This window comes from Empidonax traillii, unplaced genomic scaffold (assembly GCF_003031625.1).
Source record: "Empidonax traillii isolate 1590-97213 ecotype Southwest subspecies unplaced genomic scaffold, ASM303162v1 scaffold115:size2055165, whole genome shotgun sequence".
NCBI lineage: Eukaryota > Metazoa > Chordata > Aves > Passeriformes > Tyrannidae > Empidonax > Empidonax traillii.
This window is the reverse complement of record NW_020955308.1, coordinates 1,999,074-2,022,318: the sequence shown is the minus strand read 5'-3', so window position 1 is coordinate 2,022,318 and position 23,245 is coordinate 1,999,074. Positions and strand designations below refer to the sequence as shown.

The 23,245-nt window shown below is 34.6% G+C and overlaps 1 protein-coding gene across 1 annotated transcript in view; it reads right to left on the bottom strand.

Moving 5' to 3' along the window:
* Positions 1-23,245, bottom strand: part of KLHL1 (kelch like family member 1) — a gene marked incomplete at its 3' end in the record, with an annotated part of 116,961 nt that overhangs the window by 27,979 nt on the left and 65,737 nt on the right. The window contains exons 3-4 of the mRNA XM_027882953.1: positions 22,713-22,849; positions 6,613-6,809 (exon numbers count right to left, since the gene is read on the bottom strand). Coding sequence (XP_027738754.1) covers positions 6,613-6,809; positions 22,713-22,849 — 334 coding nt within the window. The remainder of the gene's footprint in view (positions 1-6,612; positions 6,810-22,712; positions 22,850-23,245) is intronic.

The window sequence follows — 23,245 nt, the reverse complement described above, 5'->3', positions numbered from 1 at the left end:
ATGTCTTGGTTCTGGCCAGGACAGGGTTAATTTTTGCAGTAGCCAGGAGAGGGCATATGGCTAGGACCCCGAGGTTATTCTGTAACACCTCAAGTCATTTTCTGAGAACTTCAGAAGAATTCCTTTCTGGATTGGGTAGCATGCTGGAGGGAGTGGTCAGATACTGCTGGGGTTTTTCCTCGTGATTAGCATATGAATCGTTCACCTCTTTCTTGTACACTGTCATTGGTATTGTCGCTGTTACTGTTCACTGTCTTATTTCATTGCTATTTGCAGTAAATTGTTCTTAACCCGTGATAGTTACCTTTTCTGTTACCAATTCTCCTCTCCAGCCCACCTCAGTGAGTGAGTGGCACATGGTTTGGAGTGATTTAGTGGGAATACTAAAAAATTGGAAAATACCATTCTTACCACGACACTTAAGAACTGTTAAATTACAGTACTAGGGAGTTTTCTTGCCTCACTTGCTATCCAACCTTAGTTAAACTCATATTAACAATGAAATAAACCCCGATGCCTGAAGGCACAACCACAACTCAATGACTGTTATCACCACCTATCAGTATGTCAATAATACTTTCCTTAATTTGAATATGGAGTGATGTTACAATATTTCAATATACTTCAGGATGAGCTATTGTAAATGCAACTGGATAGCAAAGGTTTTATTTATCCATTTTTACCCCCTCACCACACCAAGCTTTAACTGTGAAATTCTGTAACTCAGATAATACACATAACTAATAACATGATCACTGAAGCTCTTCACCATAAAAGATCATTACAAAATCTGCACAAGGCATACACTTCACATAAATGAAATGGTTGCTCCATCTGCAGTATAATCAGGATTCTCAGTAAGTTAAAGAGTCCATACAGAGTCAGTACATGTCACTGAGATTACTTAAGTGCCTATAATTAGGTTTGAATAATGTTTTGCTGTGCCAGGACTAATGACCCTTGCAGTGGGAAGCACAGACCTGCATCTGTGAGAAGCTAAACACCTCCCACCATTTGCAAACATTCTGCATCTCCCAGGCTTGGAAATGTAACATATGTTAGGGTCCTTTATATTGCTAACATTATGACTGGGTTACAGACACATCAATCACTTTACTCATTTATGTTCTTCGGGTCAAGGAAATTTTACTTATGGCCATTCTCCTGCTCAGTGCATCAAAGTAATTTGAAGATTTTCCAAGTTTATGTTTAGCAATTCATCTTGAAATATGATGAAATGAAAATGTAGAACAAGTTCTATCATTTCAACTCTCAAACTGCAGTTTCAAGATGCAAAACGATCACTGGGGTTTAAGTGAAGTTTCCTGAGAGGTGAAGCACTGACAGATTAAATAGTTATATCTATGAGGTATCTCAAGTTTCTCTTGGAAGCAATCAGGCTTCAATCAAATGGCATAATAATGGGATGAAGAAACTGGTACCATATCTTGGAATGTAATACTCTCAATTTCTAAGTATTATCTATACATCGTAAAGGAAGCAGAACCAGGGTCCTTACTGGGGGAGATAAAACAAATTACATTTGTATTCAAACCCATACCAAATATGAATTTTTTTTTTTTTTTTTTTTTTTTTAATTTCCCCTGCTTTGAAACCAAACTGCAATTATCCTTTTAAGGAAAAATAAGACTTATTTTTCCTCTCTCAGTATTTACCTAAGTAGAAAAGCAGATGTTAGGAGAAGGGCTAATGGTACATTAAGGCCATAGAGTCCTTTAATCTAGCAAGGTCTATTATAAACTTTCACCAATAAACATATAGTGGTTCAAAATAGAGTCTATTTTAAAACATCATATACTCTAAAAATAGTTACATCCCAACAAGGTGACCACAACAGTTTCGAATTAGACTTTACTGTTTTCTAGAGACAGATAAGTCCATATAGTATGACTCTAATTTCGAACAAGTATGCCAAGCTAATAAATTGCAGACTTTAGATCTTAGCTTACTTATATATGAAACACCTTTTAACTAGAAGAATAAAGAACTGTCACTAAAAATTCTTGCCAGAAAAAAATAACTTGCTTTAGCTAACTGATATGTTTCATTTTGCTGCCTTTTTTAAAAAAAAAAAAAAAAAATGTCACACATGCAATTCACTCTAATATCATGTAACTGGCAACAAATTAGAAAATTAAACTTATCAGACATATGGAGCTGCAGCTTGAAAGTTTTCAGAAGCTGACAAGCTGGTAACAACCCAGATTGTAATTAAGAAGTACAGAAGTCTTGAATCAAGAGACATGGATATTTGCCTTGCTATTTAATTTAGCAGATTCATTAAAAATAATAAAAAAGAGAAAATTCAAAATCACACAATAAAACACTGGCAGGGCAATTTCATATCTCAGAAATAAAACACCACATTAAATCTGACGTGCCTAAAAAGAAACCAATGAAAATTTACATTTTTTGTCTTATTATTAACCTCTTTCTCCTAATATTTTCATTTAAAATGTTATCTAATTTCCATTCCTAAAAAGTACAGGGAATGCAAACATAGAAATCTCCAACTTTCATTGTTCACTAACTTTTTATGAAGTCTACCTTACTCTTTTCTTCCACCAACCTCATAATTTTTTGTATGGCAAGTGTATTTTCTAAAGATTTTTCAAACATTATCTGATTTTCATTCACTGCTATCCTTATCTTCCTTTCTTAGATTCTGAATTTTAAAATAATAATTGGATATTTGATACTGAATCTAAATATCCCAGTGAAAACCATGGATATTATAATTTGTTTATGGAAAGGGACATATAACCATACAGTGAATGATTTTTACTTCCATTAGATACTTTCTTCATGCTGAGCAGTGACTACATTTTGAACAAGTTTGTCACATTTAAATTAGTTCTCATCATACCTCTGACAACTATGAAAACAAAAATTTGTATTCATTGCTTCCATATGTTTCATGGTTGAAGGAAATAGAAGCTATTCAATACAACAGAAAACAAGTGTTGGAAACTATGTATTTCCTGAAGTCAACAGGATTCCTAAATTCAGCGGTCTGCTCTTTAGAAGCTATTTCTTCTTCAATATAAAGAAATTTCCAAGCTCAAATGTCTTGCCCTTGTAACAAGTTATGTGAAAGTAGAAAGCAAGTTGACTATATATATGCATGTATTTAATTTCTTTTTTCTGTTTAATGAACAACAGTGTAATTTAGAACTTATATCAAGTTGGACAGTAGGCAAGGAAATTTCTTTTGAAAAATGAAAATTAAAACATTTATGGAGGTTCAATGAAGCAAACCATTTCCATGAAAATGTACTGATTTTCATTAAAATGCTATTGTGAAGACAACTGCGAATGGCTTTCTACTTAAAAGTAATTGGTGGAGAAAAGTTGTAAGACATTTGCCAGGCACAATGCAGTAAGAGACCTATAGTTTTATTACTTCTTTTTTAATGAATCAATGAATATTTATTTTCACCTATGTAATTAACTATGACGCAAAATTATTCAAAGGTGAGATTTGAGTCATATATTAAAATTATTACACATTCAATTGCATAAGATACACCTACAAATCTATTTTTACAAGATTATTAGAAAAACTTTGTTTTGTTCTCCATTTCCCACCAATGTAGAACTATTGTTTCTTTGAGTATTTTTTATCTCAAAAAACGTTATGGTACAGCACTTGTATTTCTGGTCAGGCCTATATGTATAGAAATATATTATGATTAGTTGAATAAAGAGTATTATTTTTGGTTTTGACAGTTCTTGGCTATAATGTTGAAGAGACATACAATGGGATTAAAAGGAATTTCTTGTGCTTAATGTAGATATATTAGTAAATGCAAAAAGCAAGATGAAAAGCATATAATTTCAGCCATTACCCTCATTTTTCTTTACTTTGGGGATCCTTATATCTACTTATCCATTTAGCTTTGTTATTTGTACTCTATTAAAAGAGTTATGATGATTAGCATTCTAGAACTGGCAATTCAGTCAGTCAGTTATAAATCCCTATTAAATGAACTGATATATTATTAAACTACTTTGGTAATTCAGTGCTAAATATCCTGAAAGTAACTCAGTCTTTCTAATGATTTGGAAAACTGCGTTCATAATCATAGTATTATTTCACTGTTCAAAAGCCATTAGAGTTCTCTCAAATGCTGTCACTCCTCCCCTCCACTCCTCCCCTTCACTCAAGTTTTCTCCCACTAAGTGCTTTTCATACATCAGAGATGTTAATTTCCTAACAATTCCACAATTAATATGACTCATAATTTAAGTAAATATTTAAGACAGTAAGCTAAGGAAAATTCAATTCACTTGTTTCATGTTTCCCATTTTCGAAGACAAAAATTATTTTCTCTTTTGAAAGCTGAAACCCTCAAACTTTGGAAACTGCATTCATGAATATGTTATTGTGCTTGCATACAGAAACTTCTTAAGCTATTTATTTTTTACAGCTTTCAAATAATGGTAAATATTTACAATTGAACAATTCTCAGTATGCCAGTTAAGGTAGTACTACTACTTCCTATTCACAACAAGCTTCTGCAATGACACTTTGAGAGAGGATTCACAGAACAAGAATTTGAGAAACGTCACTTGCAACTCTTAAAGAAAGCACCCTGAAAAGCTTTCAAGAAAGGGCCTTGACATTCTTTTGAAAGAACAAGAACTTTTTAAAAAAGAAATGTGATTTTTCCATCCTGTTTTTAAAGAGGGTTTCCCCTCAAATCTTTTGCATAAGACAGGAGGAGTTTGTTAACAAACTCCCTCTTGCCCTACTTAATGTTTGCTCTCATCCCAGTCCATACTAATTTCCTGGAGCCTGAAGTAAAAAGTAATGCTTTCTGTCACCTCAGAGATGATGCGTCTGCTCTTTGCCTGTGCTCAGCACTTTCCTATCCTTTCTTCACACCCAAAGTCAGTGCTGTTCCTCTGTCACCCTCCTCAGGGTATCTTCTCTGCACTGTTGAAGTTTCTCCTGGCTATGCAACCCTGTAGAAGAATTTACCCCTTTTCTCTTATGCAGATTCCCCCTCAAGACAGGCAGTAAGGCACTCTTCTCCCACTCCCAGCTGGTCTTCCACACCCTCTAACAAAATACAGTAAGTCATACAGATGTGAGCTGACTCACACCTAAATGAAGTAACATGATGCCTATGAAAATATCATGCACTGTGAAGCTTATCTTATGTTAGGGTTATGTTAGGGTTATGTTTTCACTGGGTCAGAAAAAAATATTGTAATTTCACTGCCTAATATCTTAGAAATGGGCACAGATCTTTGTGGACCTTGTGATACGTATTAGTCTCAAGTGATATGTATTAGGCTCAAGTCTTCAAATACTATACTATAATGAGTAATTTCATTCACTCAAAAATATTTCAGTAAGTTTTAAAGAATAACAAGATTACTTTAAAATCAATGTTTTTTTCTATTTTTTATATTGTTTGCTATACTGCTTTTCACTCACAAAAAAAACCAAAATAAAACTGAAAATATGAAAGTAATCTAGAAATATTAAAAAATGATAAAAAGATTGAATTCTTTTAAAACATATCTGTTCAATTCTAATGCAATCTCATTCTAAACTAGATCAGATTAATGCTGCTCTGACAGCTTATATCTCTCCACTGACACATGAAGATTAAACTGCCTAGCTTGGATCTGGAAAACTACAATTTCAATGCCTAAATACAGAGAAACTACAGAACTAGCTCAAGAAGTGTAAGATGGGTATAACTACCTGAACTGTAGTGGTAAGAAAAACACAGTTAAATCTGTGAAATACAAAATGTTATTAGCTATTATAAAGAATAAAAAAATTAAGGGCATAACTGCTGAACAAGAGAAGCATATTCAATGAAATGTGCTCTATTTCTTCAAGAATAACTTCAGTATAGACCTTAAGGAACCGTTATTTCTCAGAAATGATAAATAATCTACTCTTTATTCAAGTTTAATTTCATGATCCAGACGTTTTTAATTTTGTCAAAGTATGAAGAATCAAGTGGCTACCAGTATGATTTAATTTCAGAATAAGTAGCATATTTTTCTGCACTGATTCTGAATAATTTTTAATATAAATACCATACCTGTTCTGTCAGATAAAACTAGAAAAATTTTAATTATTGTCAGACAAAATTCCTTATTTCTAGAACTCTTTGTCTTAATCTACTTAATAGATGACTAAAGGGAGATAATCCTTGATTAAAAAAACCCCATGACCCAACAAAACTTCCCTTGATATTGTTCCCATGCACTACAATGACAATTACAAAGCTTCCCTAAAGCTAAACTAAAAGACAAGGATTAAAAAGTATCCTAATGATTTACATTCACGGTTACTATTCTTACCTGTATGTGAACATGCATCTAAATAAGACATATACTGTTCTGACCCAGCAGACAGTGCATCCATCACAGAAGATTAATTCTCATAACTTCACTGAAGTTCATAGGAATCACCATTTCTAGGACTTCAAAAGGACCACTTAAGAGTAAAGTTCCATGGAAGTACAGAATAATTTCAAGCCAAAACCAAACAAGGTATTTTTACTTATAGAGGATATATAGGATTCACATGATTGTAATTTAGATATTCCAAAACTGTCTTACCATGGTGTAGTTGTGAGCCACCTTCATAAGCTCTGTGCATCCTTGTGCATCAGCAAATGCTCGTATTCCCAAACAGTTGGATGGGTGCAAAAGCTTCATTAGAAAATGGCAGCAAACCTCTACTACTTGAGGAAGCTGAAGGAGGCAGGCAGCTGCTAGAAGATTTTCAATGGTGTCTTCTTTCAATTCCAGGCAGCCTAAAAAAAAGGTTTGGCAGCACATGCAAACTTATTTACTTGGTATTTGCAAAACATGCAGTATGAAAAGATATTTTTAAAAATAATCATAGCTCTATACAAATAAAGCTACAGAAAAAGTGAAAAAAAGAAGGATTAGTCTCCCTGACTGAACACCTCAGGGACCTGAACATTACAGTATTAGAAACATATCTTTATAAATTACTATTAATTCAACTATATAATAGGCATACAAAGAGAGACTGTACAGTGTGGCATGGAAGAGAAGACTTCAGAATATCAACCAGGCTGTGGATTTTTTTTTTTGGTCATGTTTCTTATTTTTTTTTCACTGAAGTTGGTGATTAAACTTGTATTTTGTTCAATGGCACAGAACAAACCTCAAAATCATTTACTTCCCTGAAAAGAATGAAATAACTTCCTAGTATAGTATGAAATAAAGCCATAAATCACAGAATCTGCTGATTTTTAAGGGACCCCCAAGGATTATCATCATCACCCTTAGCCCTGCACAGGACCATCTCCAGGACTCCCATCACGTGCCCAAGAGTATCATTCAAATGCTTCTTGAATTCTGTCAGGCTTGGTGCTGTGACCACATATCTTCAAATACGGCTTACAATCTTCCAACTTGCTGTTGCTTATTTGTAATGTGACTTTGGGGTTAATTTTATCTGAGAAACATATGGCAGGCTTCTCATAGCATATTGCTCTTCTAAAATAATTTGTATTAGTGAAAAGTACATATATGTATGCCTAACACTTATGTTCCATTAAATCATACTTAATTCTGCAATGTTTCAAGTCAGTATCTTGCAGACTGATGCACTCTTTAACAAATAAAATGTAAAATAGAATAAAATAAACTTTTAAAATTTATTTTTTTTATTGAGAAATATGTAATTCTTGTTATAATGCTCCCTCCCAAACAAAATTTTTTTCATTAGTATCTCATAAATCTTTTGCATTAATAACGTAAGAAACCATAAATTAAAGATTACAAGGATGTCTTGTGGAACTGGAAAAAAAGTATAGGAAAATCAAAAAGTACAAATATAAATTGTAAAAATCACTTCTGATTTTATTTTTCTGTACTTGGAAAAATCATCTCAAACTATAAGAGGATTAAGTGTATATTGATCTTTCTTTTCAAAGTGATATAGTTCAACACTTAGATAAACTCCCTTTTTTCTCCCCACAAACTTTGTATGTGTTGTCATATAAAAAACAAAACCACCCAACACTTTAAATCTTAACAGTTCTATTGCATGGCACTAAGGAGTTCTAAAGCTGTCAACTTCACAACAGTATGCCATTGAAAAGATGCTTTATATTGCAATACCAAACCCAAAATACAGTAACATTAACATTACAATCTGATCTCTTCTACATTCACTATATCTGGAGCTTTTAATACATTATGGAAAGTGAAGTTATACTTTACTAGATGTTAGTTATAATACATCCTTTTGCAATCCTTTGCACTGGATCAAGTGCACAGCCTAATTTCAGTGGTTTTCCTCTGCTTATTTTTATGCTTCTAGTAACGTCACATGAATTTCCCTTCATGTTATCTGACGCTTTCTCAGAATTACTGTCCACCACATCTTTATGCAATGTGGTCAGAAAGCACACACAGCAGCAGATTCTTGGGTGACCTCCAATCAATTAATCAATGACACTCCCACATTTGCTACATGCTTTCAGGTAATGACTAGATCAACATACAATCTATTATCTTGGTCTCACTGTGCAGAGTGGAATATATCAGAAGATTGTTGTTTTCAGGTCAAAAATTACCAGAAAGAAGAAAATTAAAAATGTGCAAAACACCCGTGAAAAGCAGATGGACTGAGAAATGGAAACAAAATTTTAAAAAAAGGGAGTCCTCAGTCTCCTTTTCTTATGTGTTATTTATTTTTCAACTGAGCTCAAAAAAGTCTCTGGCCCTACAAAACTGATCCAGATATCACTTGCAAAGTGATGTAAGTATTGAAAGAATGACCATCATTTTGAGGAAAGGTAACAGTATAGTTACCATAGTTTGGCTTTTTATCACTGAATGTACCTATCCTTAGGAGAAGAGCCCAAAGAAATCAGTTGAAGCCACATCAGTCTATTTGTTTTCAAATTGAAGATAATTTCTGTTAACTTTAATGTAGACTAGTCCTGGTAGGGTACTAGTTGGGAAATAGTAGGATCAAAGTTAGTTTAAGTCAATAAAAATCATTATCTGTTCTATAAATTACATTTCTTTATGCTACCAACATGGCTATTTTGAAGGAGATCCTTCACATTTTTATGAAAGAGTGTGAACACAATTTTGTCTGACACATTAATAGAGGATGTAAATACACAATGACTTCTGGCGTATTTAGGTATATGAATATATTAAAACTTGACTTATTTTTAAATTAATGCAGAAATACTAATTTACTACTTATTATTTACTATGATAAGAGCTAGAAAAGTACACTCAGTATGAGTTAAAGGGTTTATTTTTTTTTATTCTTTAGGCTTCAATTATAGATGAGTTTTTAATCCATCTAAATATTTTCTAAGTCTTTTATCTGCTTTTTTAAACATCAAGACACCTTCATAAATTTGTTGACAAGGGTTGTATTCACTTTTTCAGAAGGGTGCTATGACATTTTTATGCAAATTGGTCTGGGATGGTCAGAATTTGAAAAAAGAATGCTGTTAGAGGGCTCTATATATACAATCTTCAGACAGCTTCATATTGGCAATTAGAAGATCCAAGTATCTATTTAAAAATGTTTAATAGGATATTCAATGGGGTATTAATATTATTGCTTCTTCAATTCAACTCCCCCTCATATTTATATGCAATAAGTAGCTTGCACAAGTGCTTCAGTCTGAGAAAAACAACCAGAGCTTTAAATCTTCTTTTATATTAAATTAATTTAGATTAAAAAAATATGAGGGAAAAAATCAAAAGAAATTTGTGTATTCTAATTGTTATTCTAAATTATAGCTCTATTTGTGACAAATTTTATGTGCATTCCTTATGCAGAAATTAAAATGCCTGTCTTTAGCATGCATTCTCATAATGAATGCATAAATTTTATTACCTCATTACCAATGTGAAGCAGAGATAATACACAAAAATTCCCTGATATTCTTATTCTTTTGCTAAAACTTTTTCCAAGTTCAGGGATAGTTTTGGTATTTTTCTTTTAATTTTTACTTTGTTTTTATTCTATCTTCTACAAAATTGACTACACTTTAGAACCCTTTTTTATTTCTAGGGAATCACTGCATATCAGACCACCTTTGGATGATGTTAATAATGTCAGTGTTTTGCAGCTATTGACCAATAGATGGGACCAGTGGTGGGACCACTCCGTAGGTATTGCTCATTTGCTCTGTGCAGAAGCAATAAATTTTCATCCAGATTTGTAACGCATCATAATATCATTTTACCTTGTGTGCATAGTAATTTTTTTTTCTCTTTAGTAATTACACACATCTATTCATAGCAAGACTCTTCAACATTCTTAAGATAGCTGTGAGTAAGGGCGTAACAGTGAAGTCATCAGAAGTGTCAAGGAATTAGAAACAAATTCTTTGCGATCAGATATTTAAAATTTTACTGTTCTACTTCATGTGTCTTGATCAATTGTGTTGCAGTTCTGAAGTGCTGCTGAATGGAATTATTTCCATAGGCTAACCAGTTGTAGGAATGCAGCTTCTCTATTAGGTGTTATTTTTTAAAAAATAAAGGCAGTAAATTGTATCAAGATAATATTTATTCAGATTTTGCATTTTAGATGAATTGCTTACAATTATGACTACAAGAAATCACTTTTTTTAAGAAGCATCAAATTTCAGTGAAGACTTGAAAAAAGTTTATTAAAAAAGGTACTATACTTCATATTGCTATAATAGACCTCTGTGTCATTGCTTATCATTAATCTTTCCAAGTCTTAGGTACTTGCCAGGTAGTATCCTGAGCTAATCACTCCTTTTACAGTCCACCAAGAGAAATATGAGGTGTTAAAGCAGTTTTCACCTGCCCTGTTTTAGTCATGTACTTCAGAATGAGATGAATCACTCTCTGAATGGCTATTTCTTGTTTTCAGCTACAAAAAGAGCACCTTCATTTGACTTACTGATACACTGTTGATATTTATATTTGTTGGTATGAATTCAGTGCATCTGCTCCCCAACCACAGTAGTTGAAGCATCAAAATCATCAGGTTTCAGGTGATGAAATGCTCTTTGGTTTGATCAGTTCTCTCTGTTACTGTCAACTCCTGGTAATGACATAGTATGTAAACTCACCTCTTACGTCTATCCCTGAATATCAATCAATGAAGAATGCTACAAAAAGTATTTTCCCTTAGCAGAACATCTTTTAGTCTCCAGATGATTTCTAAAGGCAATGTTAAGGTTTTGATTTTGACCTATACCTTAAAAGATAAATTCTGCATTGTATCATCTTCCATACTTTTCATAAAGGTGAAGTTGTTTTCAGAAAAGAAAACAGGACACAATATATTCACTTTGCAGAGGTTTCTCCTGATCAAACTTTTTTTATTTTCTATTATTTGCTGTGGACCACATTCATCAGTTGCAGGTGAGGAAGAGAGGTACTCTATGGCTGATTGTGTTCATTTAGAATCATAGAACGGTATGAGTTGAAAGGGATCATTTAGTTCCAGCCCCCTTGCCATGGGCAGGGACACCTTTCACTAGACCAAGTTATTCAGAGCCCCATCTAGCCTGCACTTGAACACTGCCAGGGATGGGGCAACCTATTCCAGTGCCTCACGAACCTCATAAAAGAATTTCTTCCTATTCTCTGATCTAAACCCACTCTCCTTCAGTTTGAAGTGTTTTTCCTGTCACTCCAAGCTCAGAAAAGCATTCACTTGACTCAGATATATAACTTTCAACGATGATTAAATGGTCAATTACATTGCCAGCTATGTTATTAGTTGGTAGTCTCCTCACTACCAAGCATGACTTCAAAATTATGAAATTTGTAATGTAAAATGAATTTTAAATTTATATTTAAGCATTATTATGTATAAAATAATTCCATCAATTATTCCAGAGCCATAAAAATATGCAGGTTGACATAAATTTAAAAGCCTCCATCATAGTAATATGAGAATTATTATAAATTAAATAGAATCACTCATAAAATACTGTATAATTATTTACACCCTAATCATGTTATATCTTTAAGTAAGCAGACTAAACTGGCCTAATCACAGGATCATTTGTCAGTACTGCCAAAGTCCACTGTATTTAAATGGCATGCAAATTTCTAACATTGCAGAGCGATAAGGAGGTGCTATTAACAAATAAAAATCCACCCTGAGCAGGAAACTTCTTGTGAATGTCTGGCTAAAGATTAAGAAAGTGTATTAGCCAAAAAAATCCATGATGTGTTACCTTTTCATCCCCTGGTCTGGGGAAAATGAAAACACAAAAAAACAAACAACCACAAACCAACAAACTAAACCACCTCTGTTGTATAACTGAAATGTCATGTTTTCAAAGAAAATTTGTCCACTGACTCATATACTACAGCTTTTTAGAGAGAGACATTAAGATGTTATTTTCTCCTTATGAAGCAACTGCCACTCACGTGCCTATTGCACTTTCTATACTTTAACTTAGTCACCTGCAAGATATACATACAAATAACAGAAGTAAAAACGATAAGTCATTTTAGCTGTGAGTCTAATGTTCATTAAACCTTTTTGACAACTGTGAAGAAAGATATGTGAGCACTCTGAGACTGAAGATACGTTTTTCCATTGGTTATAGAAAACTTGTTAAAATATGAGTATCATTGTCGGGATTATGTGCTAAATATTACTAGTTTGTACTTGCATATATGGTCCTTATATTAGTAATATAATAATTCAACTATTATACAGTCATCAAATTTGGAAATTTTAAGCTTAATTTTATATATAAATAGAGGAATACAAACTCACAGGTTAAAAAGAACAAAGAAAAAAACCCAAGAGTTATCTCAAAAATACACAAATCTAAACAGCATTTACTAACTAAATTTCAAACAGCACAAATCTTGCACTCATACACAAAATAGAGTGGGAGATGACAAGTATTCCCAAAAGCTCATTTCGTATAGAAGGCCTTAGTTTCTTTTAAGTTTTTTTAGTCAGTGGACTTCAATACCTGTGTTTGCTTCCAGACTGTAGGTCCTGCTCATCATGCAGCACACACTGAAAACCATTCCAGGAACTGACTTTTGTAAACATAAGCAAATTTCATCTTTAGAAGTAGGGCAAGTTTTATTCCAAAAGAATTGTACCAAATACCAGGTATATCTTAAAGAAATACAGCCGTTCTGTAACATTGAACACAATCAAGCCTTGACTTCTGGTGAGAAAAAAAAAATTAAAAAAAAAAAAAGGAAAAAATGTCTCAAGGACAAAGAAGCTCAGCTTTCAGATTTGAAGGAGCAGTATTTTATTCTGCAGAGCCAAAGCCAGCTCAGAAGAAGGAACACTCACCTCTGCCAGAATAAGCTTCTTAACTTCTTAGGTGATGATCTGGCAGCTTGTGCTATGGTAGCACAGAGCAGTTTGAATCCACACTTAGAGTTACAGAAAAGAAGGCACTAATTGCCAAAAAAATATTTTTGCTTATTAGTCCACCTTATAGCCCAGTGCTTTGGGCTGGATTGCACTTCTGGAAGAAATGAGTACTACTGTCACATCCTATTCTGTGGGTACATTTTGGCACAGGTGCTGTCAGATGGGCACGGAATAGAAAGGAAGTGAAGGTGTTTTATAATACAGGGACAGGAGCAGAAAAACACCTGAAAGGTGAGGACCTCTTTAACAAACAGCCATTGCAATTTTCAATATTCTTTTGCTTTCTTTTGGAACTGTGGATACACAGCTAGGCAGCTGAGCTCAACAGAGTGGATACGGGTACACATCTCCACTGCAGGACCTCCAGAGAGAAGCATATTAAAGAGGCCCACCGTGCTACAGCAGCCTGTCTGATCACTTCAGTGATGCTATTTAGGCAACAGCCTAGCATGTGCCAGAAGACAACACTTCCACTCAAAGCAACACTCGTGTCATGTATTTAACATTCGGTACTTGGTTTCATCTCTCTTTGGAGACTGAGATCTTTGAACCTAGCAAGGGACAACAACTTTAAAACGCACCCTGCACTGTGCACTCGGTTAACTATCCTCCCCCTACAAATTCACTGCTTCCCTGAATTTACTCTTATTGACTTCTTAGGAGAAGCAGATTGCACCACAGTACAAGGAGACACAGTTATAGCTATCTCCCCATAATATTCTAGGTCATTCTGAATACTCAAATTTTATGGATATCCAGTTCAGAGCTCTTTTCCAAGCAATTCTCATATACATTGCCAAAAGAATGAGAGAACAGCTGGTTCCTAACACATAATTGCCAGTTCTGTCCCTTAATGAAGTATCCTGGGTAAAAACAGGAACAATAACAATTTGTTTTAGTGTATAACTTCAGAAATGAGCAAGGACTTGGTGTTTCAGTGACAGGAATGGAAAACAACTGCTTCAGGTGGAAACAAGATCCCCAGAGCAGGGATTGCTCAAAAAAAAAAAAAAAAATTAAGGAGGCAATCAGTTTCTGCAGTTCTTAAAGATAAATGTGCCTATGAAGTTTTTTCCTACAGAACTGAATTACATGAAAGTCCACAGTTTGTTTTAGGATCAGAAAGATATGCAGTGAAGCAAGATATTTAATTCCAAGCAGGCTGACATCCACATATAAAAGAAGGTGACAATCTAGTCCTATAGTTACACTGAGAAACTTTGAAAGATTCTGGCACTGTATACACGGACAATATAGATGAGAGTTCAATTGAGGAATAATCTTTGGTGTTGCAATAAGGTTTTGCTGATGCATAAATAAGAATTTTATGAGGAAACTATTTGAAAACATCAGTCTTGTCAACTGCTCTAGCACTAGTAAGAAATGCAACAGGAGCAAAGGTATATATGAACTTGGAAGTGCAGAACATCCATGGACATGTATCTGAATGATGGCTCTAAAGATTACTACCACTTCCTACTTCCCTAATTGGAGCAACCCTGATAAAGAAGCCTTCTTTGGATAGCTCTCTTTGCAAGCCTCTATTTATTGACTCCGGAAAAGCAGTTCATAACAAGTATTTGCTTCTAGAAGAGAACATCACAGGGGATCCTCCATATCCAGAAATTAAGTTTATTCAAGGTCTACCAGCATCTAATATGATTCATGACCATTCTTCTGTACTCTCCATTACACAATGGCTAACAAAGTCTTCCAGATCAATTCACTTACCCTAATATGTCCTTTTATCACTCATCCCAGAGTTCCTGGAACGAATGATCTCCCATCTGAAATTAATGGAAATTTAAGGGCTTATTCTCTAAAAGCGCAAAGTCAACCATAAAGTACATGGCAGAGCAAATGTAGTGGGACAGCAACAGGTGACAGTCTCCTGCAAGAAGTGCTCTTTAGACGTGGTCTATGTTCACGGGCATCTCTAACATGATAGCACAGAAAAAATAACTGTTGAACAAACTCAACATGTCATAGAGGTAGCGGCAGGGACTTTCACAGCATACACAGTATCAGGAGTCACTCCAATTCTCAGTGTGATCAGTATCTACTAGGGGGGAGTAGCCTGAAGCACTGCAAACAGGCTACAGCACCTAAAAGCCAGGGATTGTTTGTCTTAGCGTAAACCTTACGTTAGATCAATTAAATTAAGCTTGTCTGGGACTTCTCTCTAGCACTGAGACTAATGGGAATAAAATTACCTCAGTTATATACTAAACAGTCATTCTCCAAGCCACAGTAGTCCCACTCAAACAGCACGTTGTAGAACAATCCTGTGGCTGCGATAATCTCTGAACTCTATGACACTATTAATTGGCACAAGCCAAAAGTATGCTGAGTTGTTTTCACTCTTTATTCATACAGACAACTGAGTTCAGCAATTAAAAAAAAAAATATCCCCAAACCAAAACCAAGAAATAAACCTCCCTGGGATGTTTAATTAATATAGTTTCTGTTCTGCAGCAACCTAAGGGTCTTTGTGCTTACAGGCATTTTCTTGCTACACCCCTGCTGCCTGCCCTGTGTGTTTTATTGGCTATAACACAGACAAAGACACTTGACAGTACTTTAATTAAAGAATCCCCCAAATAAAAACTAATTAAAAGCTATCCAGTAGGGCTTGAACCCTTTCCATGTATGATCTATTCTCTTTTTTCCCCCTTTCTTCAGATATACATCAATAAATCAAGGATTTTTAGTTCTCTATTAGTTAAGTGGTATTTGGTTTTTCAGTTTCATTAATAATATGAAAGCACCAGCCTACCCTTCTGATCACTGTTGGGAATGCATGCTAATTAGATATCCTGATACAGTATGAGATCTATAGGAACCTCACAGCTCTGTTGTAACTTCAAAGGAAGGCTCCCAGAGTTACCAATAGCAGCAAAACACCAGAATATCAATCTCTAGTTCCACTCCTATCTGAACTATTTGAACAAAATTGCACATGATGAAAACTCCACTTTTAAGACCAAGAAAGAAGCATTGCTTAAGAAAATGAGGTAAAGAAACATTCTTCTATATTACTGCTTATACTGAACTCTAAAAAAGATCAGAGAATAAATATTTAGGTGTCCCATGGAACTAAGCCAGTATACTCAATCCTAGAATTTTTGCTATCAATCATCTTGTTGCTGGAGAAATGAAACACTGTTTCTGCAGAGTCACTGTATATAAGTGTCAGCTCCAGAATTCCTCAGCTGTCTCACAAGCAGCAGACATGCAAAGGAGGAAGTTTTGTTTCCTATTAAGTCATAGTTCTGTTATGTCATAGATAAAACAGACTTTGGCTATTTGAATAAACCAACAAAATGCAGTATAGTGTGGGTAAATTAATGAAGTTGCATATTTTTTAATGGTCAAATAAATCCTTCACAAAAAAGCACTGGGAAAACAGTTTCAATTTACCGTTGTGGATCTATGTAAATTACAAGAAACACATAATTTTGATGGAGTGTTTTTCTAATTTACATATATATAATTTGAATTATACAAGTTGTAATTACACTATAATTTAGCTTATGTCATTAGACAACTTTGTGCTTATTTCAGATAAAACAATATGCAGTCACTATTTTATTATTTACAAAAAAAGTTGTCTATAAAACAACAGCCATTCCAAAAGAACCCCAAAGTTGATCTAACATAGTTTTTAGTACATATTTTAACACATTTTAATCTTTAATCAAGTTGTGTTTTATGGGTACATCTATCACATTAACTCTATATAATTAGTCATGCTGAATCTTCACAGAAATTTCAACACCTTTTATTATCTTTAAATCAGTACTTTTGGCAGTCTAATTTTCTATCTTCCTATTGCTGCTCTTAGATGGGTAGCTGCCTTCACTCAGGAGCAGCTCTTATCAAGACTATACAGGACTTGATGCTCTGCTGGTCACCATGTAACTCTATCTTGCCAACTGTTTAGAAGTCTAGTTGCTTACACATGACTAAACAAAGTCCAGCTTCAGTGTGTCATGACTCTGTCATCTACATATTTAGGAGATACGGGAAAGACAACTTACCATTGTATAAATTCTTCCATAATGTAAATAAGTACTATGTCTCCTTTATTTAACAAAGTAGTATTTTCTTTAAGGAGAAAAAAAGAATGAAAAAGGTGCAAAAAATACCATCTATTTTAAAATATGTAAAAGAGTGGGAAAAGAAGTCAAGCAAGCAAAAAAAAAAGCCAAAACAAAAACAAAAACAACAAAACCCTCAGACAAAAAAGCTCCCATTGTATCTTACTTAACCATTCATCCAACTTTACTCCTATAAATAGCCTAAAAAAAATGACTGGCTTTATTTAATATGCTGATTTCTCAAAGATGGCAAGCTCTTCCTGAAGTTGATTAGAGTTTAAAATGTTTGTTATCCTTTGCAAAGTAAGTAATATCCTGATTTCACATAATTGGCAAAGAGATAATATACACCTTTTTTGTGTTAGGTTGTTTTTTTGTTTTTTTCTAAATGAAATTTGCCAAAGTTGCTACCTACCTACTTGGTCTCCCATTGAGATATTATTTAGTTATTTCTTTACTTGTTAAGACTTTGTAAAGGCTCAATATCAATACAAGAAATTGCTCTTAATAATAAAGACACACAACATTATCTTAAAAAATGAGACATCTTGAAAATAAATGTAGTCTCTACTCTGTAGGGTGTATTAGGTTTGTGTGGCAAGGTTTTAGGTAGTGGTGAGAGAGCTACAGGGGTGGTTTATCTGAGGAGCTCCTGGAAGTCTACTCCATGTTTGACAGAGTCAATGCAAACTTCATGATGGACTCGCTGCAGGCCAAGGCTGAGCCCATCAGTGATGGTGGTAGCACCTCTGGGATAAGAAGGAAAAAACAGTTATTGTGCAGAAGAAAATCGCAGCACAAGAAGAGAGGAATGAGAATATGTGAAACAGCCCTACATACACCAAAGACATGTAGAGGGAGGGGGAGGAGGTGCAGCAAGCATCAGAGCAGAGATGACAGTGGAGCCCATAGTGAAGACTACAGTGAGGCAGGTTGTGCCCCTGCAGCCCATGGAGGTAGATATCAGGGCAGGAGCAGATATCCACCTGCAGCCCATGGAGAACCCCACATCGGAGCAGGTGGATTCCTAAAGGAGGCTGTGACCCCCATGCAAAGCCTGTGCTGAAACAGGCTCCTGGCAGGACCTGTGGACTTGTGAAGACAGGAGGCTGCACTGGAGAAGGTTTGCTGGCTGGACCTGTGACCCCACAGGAGGACCCATGATGGATCAGCCTGCTCCTGAAGGGCTGCACCCCATGAGAGGAACCCATGCAAGAGCAGCTTGTGAAGAACGGTAGCCCATGGGAAGGAATGACATTGCAGAAGTTCATGGAGGACTTTTTCCTGTGGGAAGAACCCTATGGTGGCACAGGAAAAGTGTGAGGAGTCCTCTCCTTGAGGACTAAAGAGTGGCAGTGTGTGACGAACTGATCACAGCCCCCATTCCCTGTCCCCACTGTGCCACTGAAGGGGAGGAGGAAGAGAAAATGGGGAATGAAGCTGAGCCTGGGAAGATGGGATAGGTGGGGTAAGGTATTTTAAGATTTGTTCTCACTTCTTATTTTTCCACTCTGATCTGATTTGCAATAAATTAATTTCTCCAAGTCAGGACTGTTTTGACTGCAATGGTAATTGGTGAGTCATATCTCTCCCTGTCCTTATCTCAGCCCATGAGTTTTCCTCATATTTTCTCTCCTCAGTTGAAGAGGGGAGTGATAGTACAGCTTTGGTATAACCCTGGTTATACCTGGTGTCCAGCCAAGGTAAACTCACCACAATGGGAGAATTACCCATGATGGGCACAGCAGATGTTAACAACTCTCATTTCAGAACAATATACCTATCTTTCCTCAGGTTTCTGATGTACAAAACCTCCCTTTTACAGAACTTTAATTCTGATATTTTGCAACAGTATTTGATTATATTGCTGCCAGGTCTGGTATCAGTTCAGGATTTTTCTATCTATAATGATACTTTTCATAGATATGCATATTTTATCCGTCTTGAACTCCTAATTAAAAATGAAATAAATTTCATCAGATTCTAAAAAAAAATACAAACCTGACTGAATTACAGTTAATTAAATGTGGAAATGGTTCCCTTTTTTAAATCCCATCTCAACATATTTGCATTGTAATACCCTTAACTTCTACATTTTTGCAAGCAAGCCCATGTTCAGCTGTATTTTTTCTGAAATGTTCAGTTGTCTCCAGGGAAAAACTTCTCTGTAACAGTAGCAACTATATGTGAAATCCTTTTTTTTGTTGGTGTTTTTTAATCTTCTTGAGCTAAGGAGGAAGTGGCAGGAAAAATAAAAAAGAAGAGTGAATAACTTCCAATTTGTCAAAATAGTTTGCTGTTCCTGAGGTAAAAGAATAAAGAGCTAAACTGGTCACAGAAATCAGTAGCTAAAAAGTTTTTCATAAGTTGTGCAGTCAGTAAATGGAATTTGGCAGCCAGATTCTCCAAATATTCTGTCTATGTCTAGACAAATCTATGCTCCAGGTTATAGATCAAGAGGCTGAAAGAGAATTTCTGTTGGCTGCTACTGGGTATCAGAACAGTGGCTATTTTCTTAACTCTTCAGTGTTCCCCTTGTCCACATCCATCCAGCACAAGGAAAGTGAACTGACTCACAGGAAAAGAGGACATGAACTAGATTGGTAGTAAAAAAGAAATCAGAGGGTAAGAAAAGAGATAAGAAACTGTGAAGCTAGATAAAAAATGAGAAATGACAGGTTTTGATCTGGCAAGGTCAAGGGAAAATAGAATGATTAACTGAGAAGCAAAAACTATATTTAGTTTCAATAAACTGAATAAGTTTGGGACCATTTTCTAGGAATTGCCTGCTCATGTGAGTTATCACTGAATTCTCCATAGCACTTTTAAAGGCTCTGATGAGCATTAATGATGAGACTGTATATCCAAGCTATACCCAATATTTGTTAAAAAGATTGCTAGATGGATTTGGCTAAAACTGCCAGGATCAATACAGATAATTGTGTTCCAGTGCCTTCAAATGTTCCCTCGCATGTTTAATTTACTAGTGTAATTGTAGCTAGGAAATTTAGGTGCCTGCTAAGACATCTGATGCAGAGAAAAGGAACAGGGAAAGAAAGAAACCAACATGAATTTCAAGAGATAAGGATATAAGCTAAGAATAAATAAGGATAAATCAGAGTAAGTCAGCACAAAGAACCTGATGGAAGAGAAATGCAAGACAGAGTAATAAAAACCAGAACAGTCCATGGCATCCAATAAGAGTACTCTTTTAACATATAAAATAGTCTCACATTTCCTAAATCTCATCACTCTTCTATTGTCAGCAAGTATTTTTGAAATTTGCAAGTGTAAACTTATGAATATATTTTTTAAGTCTTATTTGGTCTCTAAAAGAGGTTAGGAAGAAAAAGGATAAGTGTACTACCACTACAAGTGACAGAAATTAGACACCTTGGATATCACCTTAAGTTTCTAATTCTTGGAAGCGATGTTACAACAGCATGTAAGGCTGCCATTTCTCACATAGTTTGGACTTTGTGTGACTGTATAAATGAAAAAATATTGCAGATCCAAATTCACATGAGGCAAATATGAAAACAAGTACCCTAGCTGAGTTCTCTTTTCATCCATTTGTGAAGGCTGATCTTTATTTACCTAACACCAAAAAGAAACTTCCAAGTTATTCACCTCATAAAATAGAGTATATCACAAGGCATAGACAAATCAAAGAGTGTAAAGTGGCTGAAAAAATGCAGGAGTTCACTTTTCCTACTTTTTCACTGCCTCATCCAGTCTCCAAAGTTCTCAGACATAACCATAAAGTTCTGAGATAGCTTCACTCATATTGAAAGGTTTTTATTGTTTCTTTCTTCTGTATCTCCTTTTCTTAATCTAAAATTACATGCTGCCTTTTGTTGTCAATAACAACTGTGCTGCACATTTCCTTTAGATCTTTTAGTGAAAACTGAAGTACAAAAATCATGCAGTACTTGAGTATTTCCATGGTTCCCAGGGGAACAACACTGTCCCTCATCTTCCTCTTGCCTCTTTCTTCTACCTTCCTCTTACAAAATGATTTAACATTACCAGTAAGGTCTTTTGCTATTCTGTGCCAAAGTATTCTTGATTTTGCCCCAGTATTCTTCTGCCAAGGAATCAGATTGTATCCTTCTTATGTTTCCTAAGAACTACTTACATGTTCTTCATTTCATGGATTCCTAGCTTGGAACCCTCTGGATAATGTACACTCCTGAATGGCAAAACTATAACTAAAGGAAGTAGGCACCTTTGAGCTACATTAAATGGTGGTCTGACATTCCTAGAATGTCAAACATTAGTCTCAAAAAGAGCGATTTTAACTTAAATTATATTTATTTGCAGTTTCTGTTTCCTGTTAAGATGGTAAAACTATTATGTCATGAAAAACCCAGCACATATCCTGATTAAATATATCAAAGCAAACAGCAATTTGTGATTAAATTATTATGTGTGTATTTATAGAAAACTAAAAGTGAAGGGATTGGGGTATCCGTTTAAAATTGAAGCTAAATCAAATATACAACAGAATCATCATGATAAAATACTGTTAATTTAAACAATATAAGGATGTCTTTCAGGAAACAAATAGAAAACAACATCTATTTTATATTTATATGATTCAAGTCAAGGAAAGAAAAACCTTCTTATTGGCATTTCCTCTTTTCTAATTACTTTACTTTGTAACATTAGTATTCTTATTAATGCACTTCAGTTAGATTGTGCATAACAAGTTGCTTAAGAAGGATAAAACCCAAAGCTATAATGCAGTAAAATGTAAAAACTATTCAGAAGAAAGCTTAGAGTTATTAACTCTGAGTTGTCTGTTATTCATAAGTTTACATTACACAACAGAGTACTAGCCTATAACATGACAACATCCAGCTCCTAATAAAACCTTTTAAAACATTTATTTTAAATTTTAAAAGATTTATGCAATTGTTTAAACTGATATTTGATTAAGACAGTAATATAGGGCTATTCTTAAAAAAATACTGCAGTTCCTTCAGTGATCTTACGTCATCTGAATTATGTGCATATGAAGCACTCTTTTTAAGTATTTGAAAACCAAGAAAAATACATAATTTTCTTGACTGTCCTATTGTACTTGCCAAGTCTGACATATTTAACAACTTGGAGATAAGAGAAAACAATCTGAATTCACCCCTAGAAATGATAAATAAGCATTCTGGATGATTAAGATAATGTATGCAGTACAATACCTGTATATGCAAACTGAACAAGATCCCACAGTGCATTGGGGTCTATGCCCTCCATTTTGATCTCTTCTTGCTTGGCTTCACAAACATCACTTGTAAACATGGCAGCAAAATAGTCAGAGACAGAACTGAGGACAAGTCTGCAAAAAAGTTAGAAACTGGTATAATTTGCATTGATATATGTATCAGAAATTTCATATATATGTAAACTTTTTAAAAAAAAACATACTTTCAGAATAGTTATAAATTACCAGCAGCAATACATTATTAATGCATATAAGCAGTGAAATACAGCATGACATTTCATTCTAATTTGGTTTTGCCTCCTGGGATATGAACTAAGTGGAACTTTAGCATATGACTATAAAATAGACATAGAAATTAGTGCTCATTCTTTCTGATAATCTTCTGATAATCTATGCAGATATCCCAACCATTAACAAGATAACCTCTCAGTATCAAAACCAACTTATTAATGATACGCATTTCATACTCCAGAAGTACTCTTCATTGTTCTTAAAGGCTTATTTTTATAA